Raw genomic sequence first — 26,115 nt, forward strand, 5'->3', positions numbered from 1 at the left:
ACGGTCAGCGTAGACTTTATGAGATGCCGACGCTCGGAGAAGACGCTGGCGGGCTTGGATCCAGACCCTGCGGCAGCTCCGAACCAGGGCAGCCACCGAGGGAACATGAACCTCCTTCTCCAGGGCTGGGAAGAGTGGGGCCTGAAAACCATAAACACAATGAAAAGGTGAGAGTCCAGTAGACGCAGAGGGAAGAGAGTTGTGTGCATGCTCCACACAGATGATGTTTTTGAGAGTTGTTGGTGGGACAGAAGACGAAGGCCAGTCTCTAGGACCTAGTTGAGACGCTCCGTCTGTCCATTAGACTGAGGGTGGTAGCCACAGGGGAGACTCGGGGAGGCTCCAATGAGAGCACAGAACTCCTTCCAGAAATAGGAAGTGAACTGGGGGCCGCGATCTGAAACCAGATCCTGAAGGAGACCATGAAGCCGGAAAACATGGAGGACTAATTCAGCGGTTTCTTTAGCAGAGGGTAGTTTAGTGAGGGGAATGAAATGAGCCATCTTAGAAATATGGTCAACTACAGTGAGGATGGAGGTTTTGCCATGGGATTCGGGAAGTCCAGTGATGAAATCCAAAGCGATGTGGGACCAGGGATGTGAAGGGACAGACAGAGGGAGGAGATTTCCTGCAAGGGGTGAATTACCGGACTTGCAACTGGAGCATTCAGGACAGGCTGCCACATACTCCCTGACGTCCGCCTGCAGTTTGGGCCACCAAAAACTTTGTTGGACCAATTTCCGACTGACCCCCGGGTGGACCGCCAACCGAAAAGCATGAGCCCATTGGAGGACCTGGGAACGGAGCTCTCATGGAACAAACAAGCATCAGGGATCAGGGATATTATCAGGTACCTGCTGTCCCACGAGAGCATCCAACACTCGCTGCTCCAATTCCCAAAGGACAGCCCCGATGATCTTGGCTGAGGAAATGACAGACTCAGGCTGGGCGGTGGACTCCCCCTCCTTGTAGATGCAAGAGAGCGCATCAGGTTTAATGTTGTTCTCTCCTGGTCTGAAGGTCAAAGAGAAGTTAAAGCGTGCAAAGAACAAACTCCAGTGGGCTTGCCGCGCATTTAACCTCTTTGCTGTCCTCAGATACTCAAGGTTTTTGTGGTCTGTCCACACAATGAAGGGTTGGGTAGAGCCCTCAAGCCAAAGCTGCCATTCCTCGAGGGCCAACAGCTCCCTGTCTCCTACACAGTAGTTCCTCTCGGCATCTGAAAGGTGACGAGAAAAGAACGCACATGGGTGAAGACGTCCATCAGAAACAGACCTCTGGGACAGGACTGCCCCCACGCCTAAATCTGAGGCATCGACATCCACCACAAATTGCCTCTCGGGATCCAGTTGAGCGAGAATGGGAGCCGAGCAGAAAGCTGTCCGGAGGTTCTTGAATGCCTTGTCAACCTCAGGGGTCCATGTGAAAGAACAAACAGTGGAGGTGAGTCTGTGCAATGGGGCTGCAACCATACTGAACTCTTTAACAAACTTCCTGTAAAAATTGGCAAAACCAAGGAAGCGCTGTAGTTGTTTGCGGTTTTCTGGAGTTGGCCATGAGGCCACAGCGCTGACCTTGGCAGGGTCCATTCGGATGTGTCCTGGAGAAATAATCAGACCGAGGAATGATGTTGAGGGAACGTGAAACTCACATTTCTCTGCTTTAACCAATAGGTTGTTTTCCAGGAGGCGAGAGAGGACCAGTCTCATATGTTGGATGTGAGTCTCCTGATCTGGGGAAAACACAAAATATCATCCAGGTAGACAAAAACAAAGCAGTTGAGGTAGCCCGGCTCTTTGAAAACACCTCCAAAAGATCGTGATAGCAGGCCGGGATGTTCTTGAGGTCCGGGGAGGGCGTGACAGAGCTGGTTGCCGGGTAAACAGTGGTGAGCTGGGTGGAGTTCTTAGAGGACAGACGGTTATCTTTACACTGGGGCCCCCAGCTCCTCACACGTCCCGTCACCCAATCAATACTGGGATTGTGCTGTTGAAGCCAGGGGAGACCCAGGACCACAGGGAATTGTGGGGACTTAAATACGTGGAAGCAGGTGGACTTGGAATGACCATCGGGAAAGCTAACCTGTACTGGCTGAGAGGTCCGAGTAATCTGGGACAAGAGGCATCCATCCAAGGCGTGAGTCTCAGTGGGCGAGTCGAGGGGGAATGTCTTCAGTTGGAGTCTCTCAGCCAACTGTGAGTGCATGAGGTTAGCGTCAGCCCCGGAGTCCACCAGTACTTCCACCTGTAGGGAGACACCAAGAGTCGAGAGAGTAACAGAGAACACAGGACGCTGGGAGTCTTTAACATGTGAGAGTGAGTACAGTGACCTCGGCACAACACTTGAAGACTTGCCTCATATCAGACAGTTGGTGAGGCGGTGCCCAGGTTGACCACAGTAAATGCAGAGCCGGACTCTGAACCGTCTCTCACGTTCCTCAGGTGTTAGACGTGTTCGGCCCAGTTGCATTGGTTCCTCTGTGCAGGAGGAGGATGCCGTAGGAGCAGAAGGTGGTCGACAAGGGGGCAACGGTGGTCGTCTGTGAACTGATGTCAGAGCTTGCAGATCTTTCCTCCTTGACTCCTGAGTCGCACACCCCCAGTCAGCTGAACGCCGCTCCGTTCGGATTGCCAGTGCCACCAGCTCATCCAGACCGGCGGGTAACTCATGGGAGAGCAAAAGAGTCTTTAAACTAGGAGACAGTCCAAACAAGAAGGCATCATACAACACCTCAGGGTTCCAGCTGCTGTCAGCAGCAACGGCACGGAAGGAGATGGCATAATCAGCCACTGACGAGGATCTCTGTTGCATCATCATGATTGTGTGAGTGGCCTCCCGGCCTGTGAGCGATCGCTGAAACAGGTCTGTGAGTGCCCTGAGGAAGGCGGCTGCGGTGGTGCATGTACCTGCCTGGTTAGTCCACTCGGCCACCGCCCACGTCGCTGCTTGTCCACCCAGGTGGGAGAGGATGAAGGCCACCTTGGCTCGTTCTGTCGGGAAGGCAGCTGCCCGGAGCTCGAAATGCAGTTCACACTGGATAACAAACTGCCGTAGCCTCTCCGTCTCACCTGAAAAACATGGCAGAGCAGCCAGCGGAACCAGCGATGGAGGTATGGCAGGAAGTACGGGGGTCTGGGTCTGTGGTAGGTTCCTCACCTGCGCCGAGAGGGTGTTTAGCTGTACGCCAAAGGTGGAGAGGACCTGATCACTCTGTGCGATGTGCCGCTGAAGAAGAGTACTCAGGAAATGGAGGTCTTGTGGAGCCTCCGGTGGTTCGGCGCACTCTTGTCTGCCGGCTGAGTCCATGGCCAGTTCCTACTGTCAGGGTTTGTGAACTCAATTGCACGGCAGACAAGAAGCTCAGTTCAAAAGTGTTTTATTCTCAAAAAACACAGCAGAAGCAAAGTCAGGCAGTCCAAGATCAAAACCAGTGCAGGCAATGGAGGAGGAAATCCAGGAGGCAAAGTTGGGCAGGCAGAAGGTCGAAAACACACAAAGGCAACACGAGGAAAAAATGGCGGGTACGAATGGTGTAAGAACTCAGACAAACTGGCAACTATAGCTACAAGAGAGGGGAACTAAATGCACACACTAATGACAATAACAAACAGCTGTGATCAGGAGGAGGAAACAGGAGAGCACAGGGGTGGAGCTAAGGGAACACAGGAGGGGAGGATTGAAAACTCTGAGGAAGGGAGGGGTGAGTCAGAGCAGGATCATGACAGATTAGTTCCTACACTTTTATTGTGACGTTTGTAAAATGTCTCAGAAATACCTTCAAATGTAGACAAAACTCCATAATTCAATTAATCCATTTGATCATCATGAATAAGATTTTACATGAATGTGCTCATGATGACAGAGTTCAGAAACCTTCAGGGTCCGGTTGATGACTTTAGAAGAAACTGAGGATGACACAGAGTTTGTTACAGATGGAGTTGAGATCCATTTGAGAGAATTCAGAGAGCGCAGTACTACACAGAGGACTTCCAGACCTCGGGGAAACATGCTCATGAAAGCCCCGTTTCCACCGCACACAAGTGCCGGGACGGAGCGGAGCGGTACGGAATAGAGACCTCGACCGAAATTTTGGATCGCGTTTCCACCGCAGAGAGGAGCTTTAAAAGTGGGCGGGGCTTATGAGCTCCGCAGAAATGTGACATTACAACAGAGAAGAAAGTCATCAGATCTAGATCTTGTGAATCCTCTGTTGTTGTTTACATCCTCCACTTTGCATTGTTATTTTTTGCAGCGGTCGTTTTTTGCAGTGGAGAGCTGCAGCGCAACTTCCGTGTTTGTTGTGAGAGAGCGAACGCTCCGGCCACTTACCGGCGACTTGGGGCGACTTGCCCCGCACTCGAGCGCTCGGGGGCGGGGCAAGTGGCCGGGGCGTTCCCCCCGGTTGGCTGAGGCACAGACACGGGAGTCTGAGCTTTCTGCTCAAACGCAGGAGCAGCCACTCCATTTCGGTGCTGATCGTGGTCTGGCAGCTCAGCGCCGGAACACGGAGGCTCCGAGCTCCTTTTCATCGCTGCCGCGGTCCGTCCCCGCGATATAGCGCCACTGACCGCGGCTGAACAGAACACTGACCGCCTCTGGGAAGCGGAGCTGCCCGAGCGCGATCAGCGCCGGAGACGAAAGCTCCAGACTCCCGTGTCCCGCATCCACGCCACAGCGAGCGCTATGCTGCAAACAGAAAGTTCCAACGCGATGCAAAGTCCCGAGCTCCAGTCTCCCCCTGCCTCAAGTCGCTCTTTCACCACAAACACTAAAGTTGAACAGAAAATAAAAGGGAAAAAAAAAACAAACAACCAGTGCACAGCTGACCACACTGACAGAGGCTTCATCCAACCGACACATTCAAATATTGAGGGCGTGTAGTAAATCACTGACCAATCAGCTCCTCAAACTCAGACCCGTTCCATGGTCCTGGTACCCCAACGGAAGGGGAGCGGAAAATCGACCGCCTTTGGAGCGGTCTGGAGCGGTCTGGAGCGGTTCAGGCCGCATTCCTGTGGTGTCACGCGAACCGGAACGGTTTAAACCGGTCTAGGCCGGTACTTTTTGTGCAGTGGAAACGGGGCTGAAGAGACCTAATGCAGATGAAATAGGTAGGATTTATATCTGGATGTGCTTGTACTGTGTGTGGACACTTTGTCTCACATTGGACATGAGGACTGGTCTCTATAGCAGGGGTTACCGCCCTTTCTGAAAATGAGAGCTACTTCATAGCTACTGAGTCATGCGAAGGGCTACCAGTTTGGCACACTACTCTGAAATATCAAATTTCCTCAGTTTGCCTTTAGTTATATCTTATTATTATTCATACTCATATATCTGAAGACACTGATCAAATGAATGATTTCTCACAATATTTGTCAACAATGACTTGAGGTGGGAAACAGATAATATCAATTTTCAACACTTTATTTCTATTAATCTCAGCAACAACAAAACAACGAAAACAAAATTTAATAGAAAGGTTGAGACCTTCAACACTTGGAGCCAATTGGACCCGTTTCCTACTCAACAGAAACTCTGGAGCCACAAAACCCGCTGGACATAAAAATGAAGAAACACTGCAGATCAAGAGATTTTAACCTTAATGCTCCACAAAAATATGAACGAATGGCAGATTGAAAGAAAAAGAAAAGAATAGGCAAGGCAAATGTATTTATAGAGCACCATTCAAACACAGGGCAAGTCACAGTGCTTTACAAAGAAAATAAAGAAATACAGAAAAGCTTTACAAAGAAATAAAAGAAATACATCAAAGCAAGTAATGAAGAATCTTAATCTTAATTTCCTGGGGCCTCATTTATAAAGGTTGCTGAAGCACAAAACGTGTCCTGAAACATGCATACTTCTGAAAGATGCCACTTCCCATGCAAAGTTTTGATCTAAAAAAATAAAGTTTGCGGGAGAATGTTTGTACCGGTACGCAAACTTTGAACCTTGAGCAGCACATTTTGTAGACAAGGAACCTGGCGGTGCTGATTGTAAGGTGGAGAATTGAATCCAGATTCATCTCATACATTTAATATCTTCAAATATCAGAGTTATTGATCTACGCAATCATAAACAGCCAAGCTGCAGTGGTATAGATGTTTCTTTAGTGGATCATTATTACTGAATCAGCAGCATGATGTTCATATGTCATAGTTTCATCTTCTAATGATACAGAGCAGTGGATAGAACTGATTATCAATTGTGACAAGGTGTGTAACAGTCATTCTAATTTCAGAGTAAACACATAAATAGCGCAGTGACAGCCGTGCATAAAGCTGCAGTGTGCATGTGCTGCATCGCCATGTGCTCTGGACGCTCTGCAGCTGCAGACCGAGGACCTCTTCCTCCACCCTCCACCTACAACTCCAGTTACTGAGGATAAAACACAAAGTCCACAGAGCATTTTTTTACAGTTCCTGTTGAAATATTTCATTCATACATTTAATAAACAGATAAAACTAAAATTAATCAGTCTGCTTTGTCTCCACCAAAATATCTCCTTTTCTCTCTGACACTCTGACACACGCTGGTCGTCACAACCATGAAGCTGTTTTGGGGTCCAGCAGTTTGCTGGGCCCATGATGTCACTCTCCTCCATGATGTCACTCTCCTCCATGATGTCACTCTCCTCTGACCTCCACCTTCAGATTAGACTCTTCTCCACGTCTACAGTCACTAATCTCTCTCAGACTCTCTCGCTATTTCCAGCAGAGCTGCAGATCACTTGTTTTTCTTTTATTAGTGATTCCACTACTGTGACACTAAATAATATAATTTTCCTGTCTCCAGCTGCTCCGTGACTATTTCTCTGTCTTTTCAGTCGGGATTTAGCGTCAAATGCTGAAAGTGGGCGTGTTGAGGGCGGTAGATGAACTGTCAACATTCCAGGTGGACTGGAATCAATAAAAGGAAAGCATGTGCAGATGTGCATATGCTGGTTTTACCAATCCAATTTTTTGGCGCACACCATTTTCAGCTTTCGTAGGAATCCTACGCAAGGTTTTATAAATGAGGTCCCAGACCTTTACGCATTTCAGTGAGCGTTTCCCACAACCACTGACCAAATGGTCCAACAAAACAAAAACCGTGTCTTTAAAATTGACTAAACATATCTAAATAAATGACTACACCGATGAGAACTCAAACCTTGGACGGCAAGAAAGAATCATAACCACTGGACTTCAATGGCTGAACAAGTGATGCAAAAAACATCACATAAGTGAGGTGGGGGAGAGAAACGGTGGCATGGCTCCTTAGAACCATGAGTGTGAACGGTGTGGCTTCACTATAATTCACTTGTTGTGCAATTCCTGATTATTTAATGTTAAGTTAAATAATCATTGTCGCTGTCTTTGGCAGTGAGGTGAGAAAGTGAAGGACCTTCGTTACAATTGTTCTGCCACACAGCGCACCAGGGATTTAAACTTCATGTATAATAAACATTTTTCAATTTAAATAAATGCAAGTATGATTAAAAAAAGATTATCAGTAGAATAAAATTACATTTTTGATGCAGCTCACTGCTAATTTTAGAACAGGCTTGCAGGCAACTCCTGTGGTCCGTGGTGGCAACCTGGTGACTGCTGACACTACGTTGGTGACCCCTTATCGAGAGGATAGAGGTGACAGCCCTCCAACTGTATGATTCTTGTCAATGTCACAGAGAGGAACAGACTGTCGTTCATGTGATAATCTAGCTGAAAGTGAAGACAAGAGGTCAGTGGAGTGACGTGATCAGATTTTCTATATAAGCTCGAAAACATAAATACAGAATGCATCTCAAAATGTCAAACCAGCCACAAAAACATTGGAAATACTGGTAATGTTCATGAAGCTGTGGTTACATATTGGTGAGTTAATCTCTTTACGCATTAGTTTTTATTGAAAACAAACAAAAGCCCAGCAGCTGAGAGATTTTGATGTTTCTCCTTCTTCAGACCAGGTTACTCTGACTCTGTTTTTCTCATTTCTCTGAGTGTTTCCTGCTGACAGTGTTGAGTTCTGGCTTCATTCCCCTGAAACTCTAATCCCTCGGTGCCTGTAGAAGAGTCCGTCAGCTGACTGCAGCGCTGTGTCAGCTGAGGGGAGGGGGTATAAAGTGCTGGACCCCCTCGAAGACTGCCCTCTCTACCCCCTCTTCCTCACACCGAGCAGCGACTCAAGCTTTCCTCATGATCCTCTCCTCTAAGAAGTTACCCGAGCTCTGGGACTACTTCCTCATCTACGTCTCTGGAGCATTTGAGTTTAATCCAGATTGTAGAGATATAGATCTGGGTCTGTTTCCTCTGAGGATGAACCCGACTATCAAACCCAGGTAGGCGTGGCACCTGGACCACTTTCATCCTCTAAACGTCATCGTTTTGACTTTTAAAGCTTCACTAAGGCTTCTCATGTGCAGACGGGTGCTTTTCACTTTTGTTGGTGCAATGGCACTAACTTTGATATTTGATGTCAAATGAATATTATTATGCAGCTGCCGATAAGATTTACTTTACTCATGCCTCAGTGTGGAGTGAGTCGAAGCAATGAAAGTGAGGGTAAGGATGACAAGTTAAGCTGTAAAATGACTTTGCTTCAGTTGGATCTTCAGGTTCACTTTGATCATTCAAATAAGTCTGGACTTTGGATCAATTGTAATTTCAGAAGAATCTCAGGCAGTGAACATGATGCCTTAAAGTTAGTGGGAGAGAGTTTCGACACCACTGATCCAAGTTATTGATCCAATAGCAACACTTTGTGCTAAGGTTCATGTGTGAGGGAAAATAACCTGTTATGGTATTTTCTTTCAAATGATGGCAATTAAACAGAAGCCAAGGCAAAAATTGCAGTTTTAGTAACCTAAGTCAGTTCTGAAGTTTCAACATGAATCTGCTTTGTTTGAATTATGACACACAGACGTGAATCCGAGAAACAACTCACTTCATACAGAATATATTTTTAACAATTTGTTTAATCTGATGAAAAATGAGCATGTTTGGGGAGAATTGTCATACCTATAGTTGAAATCAGTAGCGCAGTGTTTCAGTCAGGGCCAGCAGTAACAAAATACAAGCACCCCCACCCCCACCCGTCCAAAACAAGTATTGTTGCCGCTGCAGATACATCCAATGCAACAGCTGCACATTATGTCCTACAGTAAATACACAATCTGAATCCAATGTAAGGCCACTATTATGCACCAGTACTTTGTCAATAGCAACATGACAGCTGATCAACAACCACAACACATCAAAAACACCACTGTGCAGCATCGCCATTAGATCACCTTCCAGTGTTTCCCACAGGTTTGCACGGGGGGGGGGGTTCGGACCGTGCGAGTCTCATGCACTACTGTCATGCATGCGCGCTTGTCTGTCTGTGTGCACAATTGTATGGGAAACACCACTTTACAATCAAAAACAGCAACAAATGCCGACAGCAGTGCCAATCAAATCCAGAGAAAGTAAAAAAAAAAAAAAAAAAAAAAAGAGCACTCACCCATCACTTGTAGATTAAATCCATCCCGCTGTAAAATGCTGCACAAAGCCTGTGTTGGTCTGAGTTATCCCATCCATTTCTGGTGTCGGTCTTCCTCTACTCACAATTTACATTTATTCTGCAAACGGTCACCTTGAAAAAAGAAGCAGGTCCACTATCATATCCGATCTTGCTGTTAAATTAGCCACCATCACTCCAGAATAGCAGACATTAACAGTGCATCATCATGCCAATGGGCCAATTAGTCAAGCTCAGTTCAATGACGAACACCAAGACCAGCACCAGAATCTCTGCTTGCCCTTGGGTGTTCTGTCAATAACACATCGAAATTTGATTGGCTGGACTCCGTACTCCCGGAGCAGCCCCCCACAGGACGTCCTGAGGGACACTGTTGAACAACTTCTCCAGATGCACAAAACACATGTAGACTGATTGAGCGAACTCCCATGAACCCTCAAGCACCTGGTGGAGAGTATAGAACTGGTCCAGTGTTCCATGACCACGATGAAAACTGCATTGTTTCCCAGTAAAACAACGGAGTCCCCAGTTGGAGCACTATCCAGCACCCCTCCCAGGGAATCCAAGAAGGTCAGTTACTCTAAATAGCTGTTCGGTCCATAGGCCGAGACAACAGTCCGAGACCTGTCCCCTACCCCAAGGCGAAGGGATACGACCCTCTCGTTCACCAGGGTGAACACATGGCAGGTGAGCTGTGGGGCAATAAGCAAGCCCACACCAGTCTGCCGCCTCTCACCTCGAGCAACTCCAGAGAAGTGGAGTGTCCAGTCCCTGTTGAGGAGCTGGGTTCCAGAGTCCAAGCTGTGCCTACGCAGAGCTTGGACTCTGGAAGCCAGGTGAGCCCAGGTGAACCCAGGAGAGCCTGACTATATCTAGATAATATCTCTCAACCTCCTGCGCAAGCTCGGGCTCCTTCCCCTCCAGCGAGGTCAAGTTCCATGTTCAAAAAACGAGATTCTGTGTCTGGGGATCGGGTCGTCCGGGGATTGGGTCGTCCGGGGATCGGGTCGTCCGGGGATCGGGTCGTCGACTGCCACCCGATCCATACTGCACCCGACAACTCTGGTAGCCTCTGTGGGTGGTGGGCTCACAGGAGGAAGAGGAGGAGGGGCCCGTGTCATCCCTCCAGGCTGGGCAAGGCCACTAGGCACTCGCATATGGGCCCAACCCCAGGTCTGGCTCCAGGGTGGGGCCCTGGCTGCGCCTTTCCGGGCGACGTCACTCTTCTCTTTGAATCTTTATCCACAGGGGCTTGTTGAACTGCTTTTAGTCTGACTCATCACCTAGGACCTGTTTGCCTTGGGAGATACGACTGGGGGGCATAAAGCCCCCCCCCCAACATGTCTCCTAGGATCATTAGGGTACTGAAACGCCCCCAACACAATAAGGTAGCAGTTCAAAGGGGAGAAATAAATACCAGTAATAGTAAAAATCTAATAATAAAACTTTGAGTCAGATGAAAATACAACGAATGAAGGTCAAAAGTTAAATATGTGGAACTCTGGAATGAGCTTCCTATCAACATCAGGCAGGCTTCCTCGCTCCCTGTTTTCAAATCCCTTTTAAAAACCCACTTTTATTCCTTGGCTTTTAGTACACCTTGATTTATTTTCATCTTGTTTGACATCATATAACTTGTAGTAAGCTTGTTTGTTTGTTTGTTTTACATGTTTTCTATGTTTTATGCCTTGTCTCTTCTGTGCTTTTGAATTAACTTTTGAATTATTTTATTTATTTTATTTGATGTTTTTGATGTACAGTACTTTGGTTACCTTTTGGTTTTTTAAATGTGCTTTATAAATAAAGCTTGATTGATTGATTGATTGATTGATTGATTGATTGATTGATTGATTGATTGATTGATTGATTGATGTATCAGCAGGAGGCCAGGCTAGGATCTGAGTTTTTAGCAAAACTGATTGTTATTTTCATGTTCAGAAGATGGGGTGGAGGGGGGGTGGGGGTGGGGGTGGGGGGGGGGGGGGGGGGGGGGGGGGTTGTTGGCAGCTGCTGAAAGTAACTGAAGAGTTAATTGTAATCTAACTTAGTGACTTTTAAAAACAAGTAATTAGGAAAGTAATAAAGGCCCAGTGGTAGTTTGTTGGCATAAACATATTGGACATTAACACATTTTATATATTTTTTTCTGTTTCTAGGATAGAGGTGGGGTGGCACCCTTGAGCCTACTATTAGCTGTCACGAGTTGTCTGATGATAACTGGTATGACAATGATTTCCGTTTCCATTAGTTGTGGACCACAGGATAATATTTACGTTTCATGGGGCGATTATGTTTATGATTATGTCTATTTCACCTTTCAACATTGGAAAATAGAGTTTAAGTGCACCGATACCACTTTTTTCCATTTTCTCCATTTACTGTAAGAAAACATTTCAAAAAAACTTTTGTTTTCAGTGTGTGTGTGTGTGTGTGTGTGTGTGCATGGTCACTTTAACAGGCTTGACCAGTGTGCATGGGACAGCGAGCGTGCCTGTGCTGAGCGGATCTAGCAAGAAGCTGTACATAAAAGTAAGTGGCCAATAAATACAACAAATGCAATTCCATGTCCTGCTTTCCTCCAGCTGTGAGACGAGGAGTTAACCCCGAAGCTGTGGATAGCTTCGCCCCGGAGTAGAAGTTGATCTCCCCTGCTTCTACCAACCATGGTCTGGAGACCGGAGCAGGAAGGGTTAACACTTTGTCATGAACTGAGAACTAGCATTTAACAAAAGTACTTTCAATAAAACTTTGTCAGAAATCACAGGATTTCCTCTACATTCATTTAGAAGTGGCGGGCCACGTGTGTGTGTGTGTGTGTGTGTGTGTGTGTGTGTGTGTGTGTGTGTGTGTGTGTGTGTGTGTGTGTGTGTGTGTGTGTGTGTGTGTGTGTGTGTGTGCGCACGCACTCAGTGGAACATGCCAATCACAACACGCTGTAGCCAGTTTAAGTAGCGGCAGCTCCATTTCAGTCCACTATTGCAAGCAGGAGCCACAAACATCATTTCAATGGACGTTCTGGTACGGCAAAGCGCACACAGGACCAACTCTGTCACGAGGTCCCACCACAGAAAATATGGTCAAAATGTAGGCGGGGTTGTGAACGACTCTGAGACGTCCAGCGAAGAAGGTCCCTGCTCCGACCGGTCTCAGATTGGTGGCTTGGGTCAGGGCCTGGGGGCGTTATGGCTCCGCTGGCCTGGACGGGGTCTTCTCTGCACTCTCTGTCTGGTGCCTGTGAGTTGGGGCGTGGCTCTCTGGGGTGGCTCGGGTCCGGGGTGGTTCGGGTCCAGGTTTGGGGGGCTGCCAGTTGTTGGGGTGGCGGTGTCCTTGCCTGATGGCCTTGGGCCCCAGGGTGTCACTACAGGCCCCCCCACAACAGTTCCAACCACACCCAGTGGACAAACCACACGCATGCACGCACGCACGCATGCACACACACACACACACACACACACACACACACACACACACACACACACACACACACACACACAATTCCAAGCTGCTCAGGCTGGTTTAATCTCAATCTCACAACAGTTGGAAAATATTTGGATCAGTGTGATTACTGTAAATAATACAGTATATGTAGCACTAACAAGGATATTGTATGTTGTCCCCCACCCCCCCACTCTCTCTCTTTCTCCTCTCAATCTTGTCATGCCAACTTCTAATAAAGGCAGCAACAGGGGAAGATTCTTAGTCTCCGTTTGTAAGAGCAAAAACTGTTCTGACATCGGAAGGATCTCAATCACATCAATCACAGCCTGCAAGCGACACCTCGGGGCCCAAGGCCATCGGGCCCGGGACCCGAGGTGTCGCTGTGTGCATCTTCAGTGTGCATCTAAGGTTTTAAGGTTAGGTTTTAAGTTACAAAGCTCTGATTAAAACTTGTCTGGGTCCATATCAAGGGCTAACAATACGGCATGCTGGTACTGAACAGTTTGGTACGGACCCTTTTGGCCCTTTCAGAATTCCCCAGGTCTTGATCCACACCTCACTGAGTTCTGCTGTCGAGCAATATATTATCTCATATACATTTTTTTTTTTTTTAAATCTAACATTTTAGAAACATTGTGTTTGAAAATGTGTTTGTCAACTCCCCCTTGAACTGCAACCTTATCGTGGTGGGGGAGTTTGAGCACCCGAATGACCCTCGGAGCTATGTTGCCGGGGGGCTTGCCCCCCCAGTAGGGTCTCCCAAGGCAAACAGGTCCGAGGCGACGGGTCAGACTAAAAGCAGTTCACAAGACCCCATGGACACACTCACGAGGAAAAAGGTGACGTCGCCCGGTTTGGCGCAGCCGGGGCCACACCCTGGAGCCAGGCCCGGGGTGGAGGCTCGCACGCGAGCGCCTGGTGGCCGCGTTCTTGCCCGCGGGACTCGGCCGGGCTCAGCCCGAAGGGACGACGCGGGCCCCTCTTCCTCATCCTCCTGTGGACCCACCACCCACAGAGGCTGCCGTAGGGGTCGGGTGCAATGTGGATTGGGTGGCAGTCGACGGCAGGGGCCTCGACGACCCGATCCCCGGACACGGACTCTGGCTTTTGGGACATGGAATGTGACCTCGCTGGGGGGGAAGGAGCCCGAGCTTGTGAGGGAGGTTGAGAGATACCGTCTAGATATAGTCGGGCTCACCTCCACTCACAGCTTGGACTCTGGAACCCAGCTCCTCGACAGGGGCTGGATACTCCACTTCTCTGGAGTTGCCCGCGGTGTAAGGCGGCGGGCTGGAGTGGGCTTGCTTATTGCCCCACAGCTCAGCCGCCATGTGTTGGAGTTCACCCCGGTGAACGAGAGGGTTGCGTCCCTACGCCTACAAGTAGGGGACAGGTCTCTGACTGTTGTTTCGGCCTATGCACCGAACAGCAGTTCAGAGTACCCAACCTTCTTGGAGTCCCTGGGAGGGGTGCTGGATAGTGCCCCAACTGGGGACTCCATTGTTCTCCTGGGGGACTTCAGCGCCCACGTGGGCAATGACAGCGAGACTTGGAAGGGGGTGATTGGGAGGAACGGCCTCCCCGATCTGAACCCGAGTGGTGTTCTGTTATTGGACTTCTGTGCCAGTCACAGCTTGTCCATAACGAACACCATGTTCGAGCACAGGGGTGTCCATAAGTGCACATGGCACCAGGACACCCTAGGCCGGAGGTCAATGATAGACTTTGTGGTCGTGTCATCTGATCTCTGGCCGCGTGTCTTGGACACTCGGGTAAAGAGAGGGGCAGAGCTGTCAACTGATCACCACCTGGTGGTGAGTTGGATGCGCTGGACTGGGAGGAGGCCGGATAGACTCGGCAGGCCCAAACGTGTTGTGAGGGTCTGCTGGGAACATCTGGCCGAGCCTTCCGTCCGCGCAGCCTTCAACTCCCACCTCCGGGAGAGCTTCTCACAGATCCCGAGGGAGGTTGGAGACATTGAGTCCGAGTGGACCATGTTCTCAATTTCCATTGTCGAAGCTGCTGCTCGGAGCTGTGGCCGCAGGGTCTCTGGCGCCTGTCGTGGCGGCAACCCCCGAACCCGGTGGTGGACACCGGAAGTAAGGGATGCCGTCAAGCTGAAGAAGGAGTCCTACCGGGCACTGTTAGCTCATAGGACTCCCGAGGCAATCGACAGGTACCGGCAGGCCAAGCGAGCCGCAGCCCGGGCTGTGGTGGAGGCAAAAACTCGGGTCTGGGAGGAGTTCGGAGAGGCCATGGAGGAGGACTTTCGGTCGGCCTCGAGGAAATTCTGGCAAACCGTCCGGCGCCTCAGGCGGGGGAAGCAGTTCTCCACCAACACTGTTTACAGTGGAAGTGGGGAGCTGTTGACCTCAACTGGGGACATTGTCGGGCGGTGGAAGGAATACTTCGAGGACCTCCTCAATCCCACCACCACGTCTTCCATTGAGGAAGCAGAGACTGGGTTCTCAGAGGTGGACTCGTCCATTTCCCAAGCTGAAGTCACCGAGGTTGTTGTGAAGCTCCTCGGTGGCAAGGCACCGGGAGTGGATGAGATTCGCCCAGAGTTCCTTAAGTCTCTGGATGTGCAGGGACTGTCGTGGCTGACTCGTCTCTGCAACATCGCGTGGCGGGCGGGGACAGTACCTCTGGACTGGCAGACCGGGGTGGTGGTCCCTCTCTTTAAGAAGGGGGATCGGAGGGTGTGTTCCAACTACAGAGGGATCACACTCCTCAGCCTCCCCGGGAAAGTCTATTCCAGGGTACTGGAGAGGAGGGTCCGGCCGTTAGTCGAACCTCGGATCCAAGAGGAACAATGCGGTTTTCGTCCTGGTCATGGAACACTGGACCAGCTCTATACCCTCCACCAGGTGCTTGAGGGTTCGTGGGAGTTCGCCCAACCAGTCCACATGTGTTTTGTGGATCTGGAGAAGGCGTTCGACCGCGTCCCCCGAGATGTCCTGTGGGGGGTGCTCCGGGAGTACGGAATCCGGGGTCCCTTGTTGAGGGCTGTTCGGTCCTTGTATTCCCGGAGCAGGAGTCTGGTTCGCATTGCCGGCAGTAAGTCGGACCTGTTTCCTGTGCACGTTGGCCTCCGGCAGGGGTGTCCTTTGTGACCGGTTCTGTTCATCATATATATGGACAGAATTTCTAGGCACAGCCGGGGGCCAGAGGGGGTCCGGTTTGGGGACCACAGAATCTCATCTCTGCTATTTGCGGATGATGTGGTTCTGTTGGCCCCATCAAGCCTGGATCTCCAGCGTGCACTGACACGGTTCGCAGCCGAGTGTGAAGCAGCTGGGATGAGGATCAGCACCTCTAAATCCGAGGCCATGGTTCTCGACCGGAAAAAGGTGGCTTGCCCCCTCCAGGTCGGTGGAGTGCCCTTGTCCCAGGTGGAGGAGTTCAAGTATCTTGGGGTCTTGTTCACGAGTGGGGGAAAGATGGAGCGTGAGATCGACAGGCGGATCGGTGCAGCGTCTGCAGTCATGCGGACGTTGTATCGGTCCGTCGTGGTGAAGAAGGAGCTGAGCCAAAAAGCAAAGCTCTCGATTTATCGGTCGATCTTCGTTCCTACCCTCACCTATGGTCATGAACTATGGGTCATGACCAAAAGAACGAGATCTCGGATACAAGCGGCTGAAATGAGCTTCCTCCGTAGGGTGGCTGGGCGTACCCTTAGAGATAGGGTGAGGAGCTCAGTCACCAGGGAGGAGCTCGGAGTAGAGCCGCTGCTCCTCCACATCGAGAGGAGCCAGCTGAGGTGGCTCGGGCATCTATTTCGGATGCCCCCTGGACGCCTCCCCAGGGAGGTGTTCCATCATGTCCCTCTGGTAGGAGGCCTCGGGGCAGACCCAGGACACGCTGGAGGGACTATGTCTCTCGGCTGGCCTGGGAACGCCTTGGGATGCCACCGGAGGAGCTGGAGGAAGTGTCTGGGGCGAGGGAAGTCTGGGCAACTCTGCTCAGACTGCTGCCTCCGCGACCCGGCCCTGGATAAAGCGGTAGCCAATGGATGGATGGATGGATGTGTTTGAAAATAGTTGACATAGGCTGCACTAGATCTATGTGCACTATGTATGTGCACCTCCAAGAGACAAAATAATCAATGGCATTTATCTTACTAGGAGAAGTGCAAAATAAGTGTTCATAATTGTAACTATTTCTTGAAATCCTGCGCATGTTGCTGATCTCAGTGTGCAACAGCACTTTAATCAGCTTAGCATTGTGAGATTTAATGTTACAGGGATTAATGTGGAAGTCACCAAGTATGGTGTTTTGCCCAATAGAGTTTGAATTATAAATAATGCACACACTGAAATGGTTTAAAACCCCACACAATTTAATTACACAAAACATTAAATATAATGACATTAGCTATCGATTGGTTTCCAATTTAAAGTTGGCGGCAGCCTCTGTCCATCTTGTAAAGATGATGGGATGCACCGGCATCAGGCACACTTTTTGGTGTGGCTATATAGGCCAATGCGGGAATGACGGTCTCTTTGGCATATGGCACAGATGTCGACAGATGTTTCTTGGTTTGAAGACTTGAGTGAAGACTTGCGTGCGCATTGGCAATGCACTTGGCTTCTTTAGTCCCACTTGAAACGGCAGCTTCCATAAAGTTCTTGATTCAGCAGTGGTCTCCCAAGACTGTGTGCTGATCCCAGCAGATTCCAGGTCACAGTTGCAGGTATCTTTGAAGCGTAGCCTTGGGCGACCGCGAGGTCTAGAGCATGCTGACAGCTTGCCATACAGTAGATCTTTGGGTATTCTACCGTCATCCATGCAGCATGCATGGCCCAGCTCGCAAAGATGGCGTTGGCTGAGGAGCGTAGATAGATGGGAGTTCTGTGCAATCAGTCACATCGGTGTTAGGCATTTTATCTTGCCAGCTGATGCCAAGGATGCATCTGAGGCAGCAAAGGTGGAAGCTGTTGAGTCTTCTCTCCTGCATGTAGCACGTTGTCCAAGGTTTGCTGGAGTAGAGAAGTGCTCAGGATGCGTCCTCTGTACACTTGCATTTTGGCAATGATTGTAAGGTTGTTGTTGGACCATGATGTTGGAATCTCACAAGACCACAGAAAATCATTTCTTATGATACAACTATCCAGGCCCGCCTTAATGTACCCATAGGCCCCGGGACTTGAACAGAATTGTAGGCCCCCCCCCTCAGCGCAAACCCTAACCCTGAATCGCTGCTGCAGCTCCTCCTCACCGGATTGAGAGCCAACGATCTCCTCTCCGCTCTCGCTGTCAGCTGCGTGGCCTGCGCCTCCCGTGTCAGGGTCACTGGCTGCAGCGGCTGCGGGTGCTAGTTCGCCGAGGCTTGTGGAGGTAGGTGCCTGCGTCCGCGGCGCTGGTTCCACCTCTGGTTTTTGATTTTAAAAAGCCTGTTAGCTTCGGCATATGGCTCATAAGTTCTTTATCACGACGCTCCTTCTCCTTTTGCGTCTTTCTTTTCTGTGCACCGCTCTCAAACTTTTTCTTCCGCGACATTTCTGTCTCTCGCTACGAGTCGCCATCAAGAAGTGTTATAAGTGAATAGATGCGTTACGTACATAAGTTACGTCTTTCTATGCGCTTGGATTGGTTAGAATTTGTCACAGCATCAATGTGATGCTATGACAAATTCTAGCTAATTGGTCAGTTGACGCCGCAGTATGTGATTGACAGGTAAAACAAACAAATTACAATATAATATGGAATTCGATTCTATCTGATTTGGCCCTCTGGGCCAGGTAGGGCGGGCCTACTCCAGGTACACACGTAGGAGCGCATCACTATCATCCGGTTCGTCATGCAGCAAAGTGAAGTGATTGACATGAAAATCGACAAATCATCTTTTCTTTTTCCTTTTCTCCTTAATTCTGATAGGCCCTTGACAATAGTAGGCCCCTGGGCTCTAGCCCCTGCTAGCCCGTTGGATAAGGCGGGCCTGCAACTATCATGAATTCTGGCTCAGGAATGTGACTGAGCATTACTCACAGAGGGGAGACCTTTTGCCACTGCAGACCCATGCAAATCCTCCTCCGCTTTCTGCTCAAAAGACACTTCCCCCATACACTCAACCAGTCACCGATTGGGTGAGGCTCTCACGATTTCACACTTTCGAATTCCCCAACTTTCATCAAAAAATGTGGGGTTTCTCTCAAGAAGGCTTTTACTCCTGTTCTTCAACAGAAGAGGCACAAAAAGCCTTCACTCCTCTGCTGACCCGACCACGAGTGTCAGACCTTTCCTCTGATCAAGAGACCATCACCCAGCGTCTGATCTCCCGTCAACCAGGGAAAACCTGGTTTTTTGTTGCCTCAACAAGGAGGAAAACCCTCACAGACCTGATTGACCAGCTCCTCAGTCTGGACAAAAGGAACAACCAGGAGGCTGCAAAGAAAGACGGCTCCTGAATTGTCAACTTCATCTTCTTCTCCTCAGCCTGCAGAACCAGCAACCACAGTTAGCAGGAGGTGCTAACTACAGGAGAAGCTAGCAGCTTCCCTCCAGCAGGACAACAACCGAACTCCTTCAGACACCAAGGAAGTGATAACAACAACTGGGCATTACCTAATATTAGTTAAACCTGATGCTATGCATAGAACTGTTTAACTTTTATGAAGATGTGTTAATTATATTACAGTGATTGAGTTCTATTGACAATTATATTAGGAGAAGTTAACAACCTGTAAACCAACGTTAGCTCTGCCACAGACACAGGGTCTGCATGCTAATCTTTGCTTTACTAACTAGTTAACTCACAATCCTACACACATCACATCAAAGACAACATCACACAGTAACTGAAGACCATCTGATGACTCCTGACGTTTTACAAAGCAAGATGCATTCACATAAACTCATTCTCGAAATGGGTCTTCAGCAGAGACACACAGGAAGCAGATGCGAAAGCTAGCTTCCATGTTCTATTGTTCTCCCAGCACATGGTCGAGACCGTGGACAGACTTCCTGCACTCTTATAACCTCCATTTCGAATGTAGTTTCTTGTGATCCACCATCTTGTTTTGTAGTTCCAACACACGTCTCTCTCACACACACACACACACACACACACACACACACACACACACACACACACACACACACACACACACACACACACATATATATACACGTTTACTTAGGGGGAGGCCTTGCGTCCCACTCCCCAGGCCGCCAGTCAGGCCCCCACCAGGCCACTACGAGATCCCATCCTCCACCAATCCAACTGCATATCAGGAGAGGGTACCACAAGCCAGCCCCTCCGGGAGTGCCACGCCTGAGCGAGTGTGCCCCCCCATACTCCAGCCGCCCTCGAACCGGAACATGGTGGAAACCACCGAGAAAACAGCAGAAACCCGCAAGCCAGCTGATCCCCTCAAGACCCTGCGTGACTGAGTGTAGTTATAATTGTGGGCGGTGCAAAGTCGATGGAGGTGCTAGACTGCAGTTAAGTAGCCTGGACCCCCCCACCCTAGGCCACACCCACTGGTCCCTATTGTTGAGTGAGGTAAGGTGAGGTAGTGTGGGAGGCTTGAAGGGAGGAGGTCCCATGCTAGGACCTTTGCCCAGCTGGAGCCCCCACGCTGCCCTACCCCACCCCAGAGTGGCTGGTCTGGAACACGCGGACCAACACCCACCCCGGCATGGCACCGTAAGAGGACCTGTGCAGGAAGCCCCCCCGACCCCACCCAACGGCCAAAGAGCAGAGTCTCAGACCTGCATGGGCCAGCACAAGCCCGGGTGGAAGCCAGCGGTTAGAGAACACCGGTCCCCCCCGACACACCTACACATACTGACGCAAGACAACCGACACTCATATTTCTATTTAGAACATGCATGCACGCACGCACACACGCACGCACTCACACACACACACACACACACACACACCCGGACCATCTCCCTGGGTGTCACCCTGTCAGCTGTCCATCCAAACCAGGAGCCCCACTGTCCCCGACCCCCCAGATGCCTCCAGATGCTGCCCATTCCACCACAGAGACTCCAGGTTCTGATGCTGCAGTAGCAGCTTCAAGTGGCAGTGCATGAGTATGACGTGGTATTACTTACCTTGATATGGGAGAGGGGGGGGGGGGGGGGGAGATACGGGACAACGAGGTACACCGACACAGGAGATGGTGGATTCATCCATGCAGATATCAGTGCGCACAGCATGCATTGTAACTGTGGAGCAAGTGCTGACATGGTATGGTCCATGTGAGTTCTGTGTGCTCATTGGACAGCAGAACTGGGAAAGTGCCGAGTAAGCACAGACTACGCACTTATCACGTGCGCTGCATGGAGTAAGTGCGTTGTGAGCTCATTTGCTGCAGAAGGCATGCACATCACCCCGACTGGGGTGAATCTGTAGCCCAAACGCACGACAAGTGCTATGGCGTGTCTGCGTGCTCCCAAATCCATACGGAGGCGGTACTCACCACGCACAGATCCCCAAATTTTGCCCATGTTTTTGCAAGTAGACAGTACGCACTTGCAAGTATGGCGGGTTGGGACCGGGGTTTTCCTTAGGTCAATGAAGACAAGGAAGAGTGGTTGGTTCTGCTTCCGACATTTTTCCTACTGATATTTTCCTGCAGAATGTAAAGTATTAATTACATTAGTAGATAGTATTCCAGCAATGTTTGGAACACTTGACTGTACAGTGTGTGGTCCATGACCCAGTGGAGCCACTGAAGGTGGCTCGAGAAGTACATACTACACACTTTATAAAAAGTTTCAATATTCAATTGGAATTCATGTGATTTGCATATACATATTTTAAAGGAAAAATAATTTCAGATATATTTTACAGTTGCATTTTTCTATCTGCACTGAAGTTGGTTTCCCACTCGTAGACGTACTACTTAGTGCCCTCCACACGAGAATGAAGTTTCATGTAAACACGGTGTTTGAGGCCGATGAGCCACATGGTGTAGCGTTTTAGGAGCCCGAAAATGTTTTTCTTTTGTTCTTTTTTTAAATAGGTAAAATTGGCTTAATAGCCTGCTTGGCTGTGACGTGTGGATGGTCAAAGAAGCACATCTGTGGAAAACAAGGCTGTCACACTCCCACCCCTACCCCACATGCCCCCGTGCCGCAGTCCGCGGAACCCCGAAACCACAACAACGGCAGACTCTATGGCCCAGGTTGAGCTGCAGAAGCTACTGATTCAGGTTTAATAAGGTGAGCCGTTCTTCTGCATTCTTTGTGTACTTGGTGAGTCACAGCGCCCCTAAAGCCCTTGCATATGTACTCCAAGCTATTAGACATCGTGTTGTGCTATATTCATAGTGACGTGGATGGATTTTGTTTGGGAGAAAAAAAGATCGCTAAAAGTCGCAAATATACCCGATTTGTTTGATGAAGTCTGAAAACAGAGCAATGATTCTTTTTAAAGATATGCAGTATCTTTGGTGGCTCTGTCAATATTAGTAAAAACACATGTTGGAACAATTGTTTGAAGGAATATTCCTCATCTTCGTGCCATATGTTGGTCAGATTGTGGATATTAGAGTTGTCAGAAAACTATAAAGTGGTTTCCTGGACTGGAGTCTGGTTATGATAAATAAAGGCGCTCTGCAGGTTGCTAAGCAGCTTGCAGAGAAAAAGCTAGTGGATATCAGACAGATTATGTCAGTCGGAGCTTGAATTTAACTGCACTCGTCTTCATTGATGTTCAGTGAATGTAAAAGTGCAGCAGCTGTATGCTTGCAGGGGTGGACAGATGGTGCTCTGCTCCGTCTCTTCCACTGGTCAGGATGAAACCGGCCTTTTAGTAAAGCTCATCTGGCTGTTACTTCCTCTCAGGTCTGAAATGACTCAGCTTGTCCGTCTGTGGCTCTATTTGGTGGAAGGTCCACACGGATTAAACATTTCTGGAACAAACCCAAACCAACAGGCAGCTTGTTAAGGTTTTAAGCGTGCTTTATTGATAATTGAGTGGATGGTAGATGAAAGATCTGGGTCATATTTAAAGGGACAATAACCAGAGCAGTACGCAAGCATTCTTCCAATGAGAAAAAAAAGACTACCATGAAAATATAGTCATGGGAAAAAATTAGGACACTCCATTAAATGTTCTGGGGCCTCATTTATAAAACTTTACGAAAGATTCCAACTAAAAATGTACATCCGAAAGCACTGTATATAGAACTGAGATTTAGTACATATGCAACAATAGCATTGATGCCATATTTGAGCGTCAGCTTATGGAAACTTACATCCTAATGGGCTACCTGCTGAATTACTAACAATTTGGCATGAACGTCAAAGCTCATCATTTGTGAAAACAAAATGTGCTAATTCGCTAGCTACCGTACTGCAAATGAAGAAGACTTCACATCAATTCATGTCTGAAAGTTATTAAAAACATACATCCTAATTAGCTAACAACCTAAGGGAATGCTAAATTGTGATTTATAGAAGACTGTGTAGTGAATGCGTTAGATGTGAAGACGTTGAGGATTTACTTATATCCTAGGCTCTAAAACTAAAGCAAAACATAGTTGTTAAGAAGTAATTATACACCCTTTGTAAATCAGCCTGTTTATAGTCCACCAACTTGAATGAGTCTGTTTAAGAAATCCCTGGTGGTAGACCCAGAATGAAACACTGTTTGGTTGTTTGGTGAGAATGGATGTGTCCACAGGAAATCGGCTTCACCATTATGTTTTGGCAAATTAGAAATTAACAAGCAAGTATGCAGAGATTCTGAGAGGCATGATTAGAGGTTGGTAAGGAGTTAGAAATGTTTTTGTTCTTCCAGTTGAAGATGTGGATCTATCCTGTGGATCTTGCCTGATGATTGGGTTTATTGTTGACCTGCAGGATGTATTTCCTCTTGATGAACACTGGTACTCCATGTTCCAATATTTCTCTGAAGGTATAAGAAGGCAGGCTAACAGAAATCCAGATTGAAAACAGTCATTTTAGCAGCCCAGCTAACTTTCATTAAAGGACCCATATTTCGCTATACTTCATGTTTCACAGTCCATCCTCTGCTCATGTGGGATCATAATTTGGGTGATACAGTATACAACATTCAAAACTTGTGAAATTATAGCTATTTCTTGGATTGAGCTGATGTCACCTCTCATGAAACGGGTGGTTGTCAGCTCCTCTGCCTCCCCTGCCCGCACGGAGACTGCGGCCCAGCCCACAGCCACCTCCTCCACCCCCTGGGTGACGTAGCCAGCAGCTCACGCTTGTAATTGTAGTAATGCACTTACAGATCTCGGCACCTCGTTAGTGTCTTCTATTGTGAGAAGAGATGAGCTTCTGAGTAAGTCCAGTTTCAAAATACCCATAGTTCTGGAAGCAGTCTTTGGTGAAGTGTCGCTCACAAACAAACACATTGCTTGCGGAAAAGAAAAAAAAGTCCAGCCACATTCGCTGCGGTTCTTCTTCTTTTGGCAAGCCAAATAGTGTGGAACCATACTTGCACCCAAAAACACATTTTCTCCAAGTGGACATGAAGGCGAAAACAGTTATTGACAGCAACAAAAACAGCAGCATTCAATGTGATGCGAGCATAAACTGAGATAGCGCTCCTTGGCAAATTTGTAGGCGTGTCTTGTTTTGGTTTCTCCTCATGTCAATCTTCCTGGAGGCGGGGCTTCTCCAGCTCTGTGCTGCGTCATCAAATAGAATCAAGGTGTTGAGCTCCCCCACCAGTGAGAACAGAGAAAGATCGCCCTCGAACTCAATGTTAAGGGAATCAATGAAAAAAACACTTTGGGGATGCATATGAACCCCAAATAGCACTTTTATGATGTTTAAAGCACAGAAAAGTCGATTTAGTATAACATGGGTCCTTTAAAGATATCTTATTAAGGTGATCTTGAACACAATCAACCTTTCTCTGAGGCCTTCATTGGCACTTCTAAGACATCGAGTGTGACTCAGTGGCCTTCAGCTTGATTTGTGTAGAGTGTGACGACAGGCGGCGGCAGCGGCTGGTGTGACTGGATGCATCCTGGCAGGTTATTGACTCGACTCCTGTCCGCTGGTATTTAGGCCTCTGGTGGCAACATCATTTTAGTCCTGCTGTGACAGAGAAAAACATCATGCTCATTAAATCACCTGGCTTCAGCATCTTTCAGTCTCCTGTCTTGGACTCCCTGCTGTGTTGTGGCTGTATGTTTCTTTTGCTTGTCATTCCAGTTCACCATGGAATAAATCTGAAACCTGGATGGCTTTATATGTACATTTTAAATATGCATCCATCGACACCTATATAGCACCATATTGTGGATTGTCTCGATGACTATGACTGAATTTCACAATTGACTTGATTAAAATGTTTAAGAAGATAAGCTGACCCATCTAAAAAAATCCTCAAGTTGTGTGTATTTGGAACCTTTTCAAGATTTTAAAGCCTGCATTTTCCTGGAGGCTAGCGTTAGACTCAACAGCCTCCAGAAAATTTCTGAAGCATGCAAAGTGTCACGGCTGGGAGCCGGTGCGTGGATGTCTAGAACCCAAAAGCAGACCTCAAGACGGAATAGGTGCAATTGTCACAGTTTTTATTGCGCAGACAGGAAAAGGGGAGCTGGAAAGGTGCGTTGCACCCAAACCAGAAGTGCTGCGCCGGCAGGACCACAGCAGCAGGGAGGTGCGTGGCACCCCATGGAGGGGTGCGGACGGCGCACGGAGAACGCAGCCAGCAATGCGGCGCAGGCGGGAACCCCAGCAGCAGGGACGGTGCGCGGCACTCCGTGGGGGAATGCGGACGGCGCACGGGGAACGCAGCCAGGAGAACGGCCGCAGGGAGGTGCGCTGCACTCCATGGGAGGAACGCGGACGGCGCACGTGGAACGCAGCCAGGAGAACGGCCGCAGGGAGGTGCGCTGCACTCCATGGGAGGAACGCGGACGGCGCACGTGGATCGCTGCTGGGAGCGCTGCGCAGACTGGAGAACGGCCGCAGGGAGGTGCGCTGCACTCCGTAGCGGAGTGCGGATGGCGCACGGGGAACGCCGCCGGGAGTCCTGCACAGACAAGAGACACACACAACGGACACCACACCCCAAGGAGAACACTACACACACGTGTAGGACTCACACCACACCACAGGGAATACACACAACACAGACATCTTGGACAGGACCCGGGGTCTCGGGCATCTTGAAACCGTCGGAACGGACCCGGGGACTCTCAGGCATCTTGGAACAGACCC

General features: G+C 49.0%; 1 protein-coding gene across 1 annotated transcript in view; it reads left to right on the top strand.

Annotated features, from left to right (window-relative positions):
• Positions 1 to 8,180: 8,180 nt before the first annotated feature.
• LOC308141078 (syntaxin-binding protein 4) overlaps positions 8,181 to 26,115 on the top strand; it is a gene marked incomplete at both ends in the record, with an annotated part of 237,544 nt that continues 219,609 nt past the window's right edge. The window contains one exon of the mRNA XM_080511081.1: positions 8,181 to 8,323. Coding sequence (XP_080367207.1) covers positions 8,181 to 8,323 — 143 coding nt within the window. The remainder of the gene's footprint in view (positions 8,324 to 26,115) is intronic.

This window comes from Blennius ocellaris, assembly GCF_963422515.1.
Source record: "Blennius ocellaris genome assembly, chromosome: 16".
Taxonomy (NCBI): Eukaryota; Metazoa; Chordata; class Actinopteri; order Blenniiformes; family Blenniidae; genus Blennius; species Blennius ocellaris.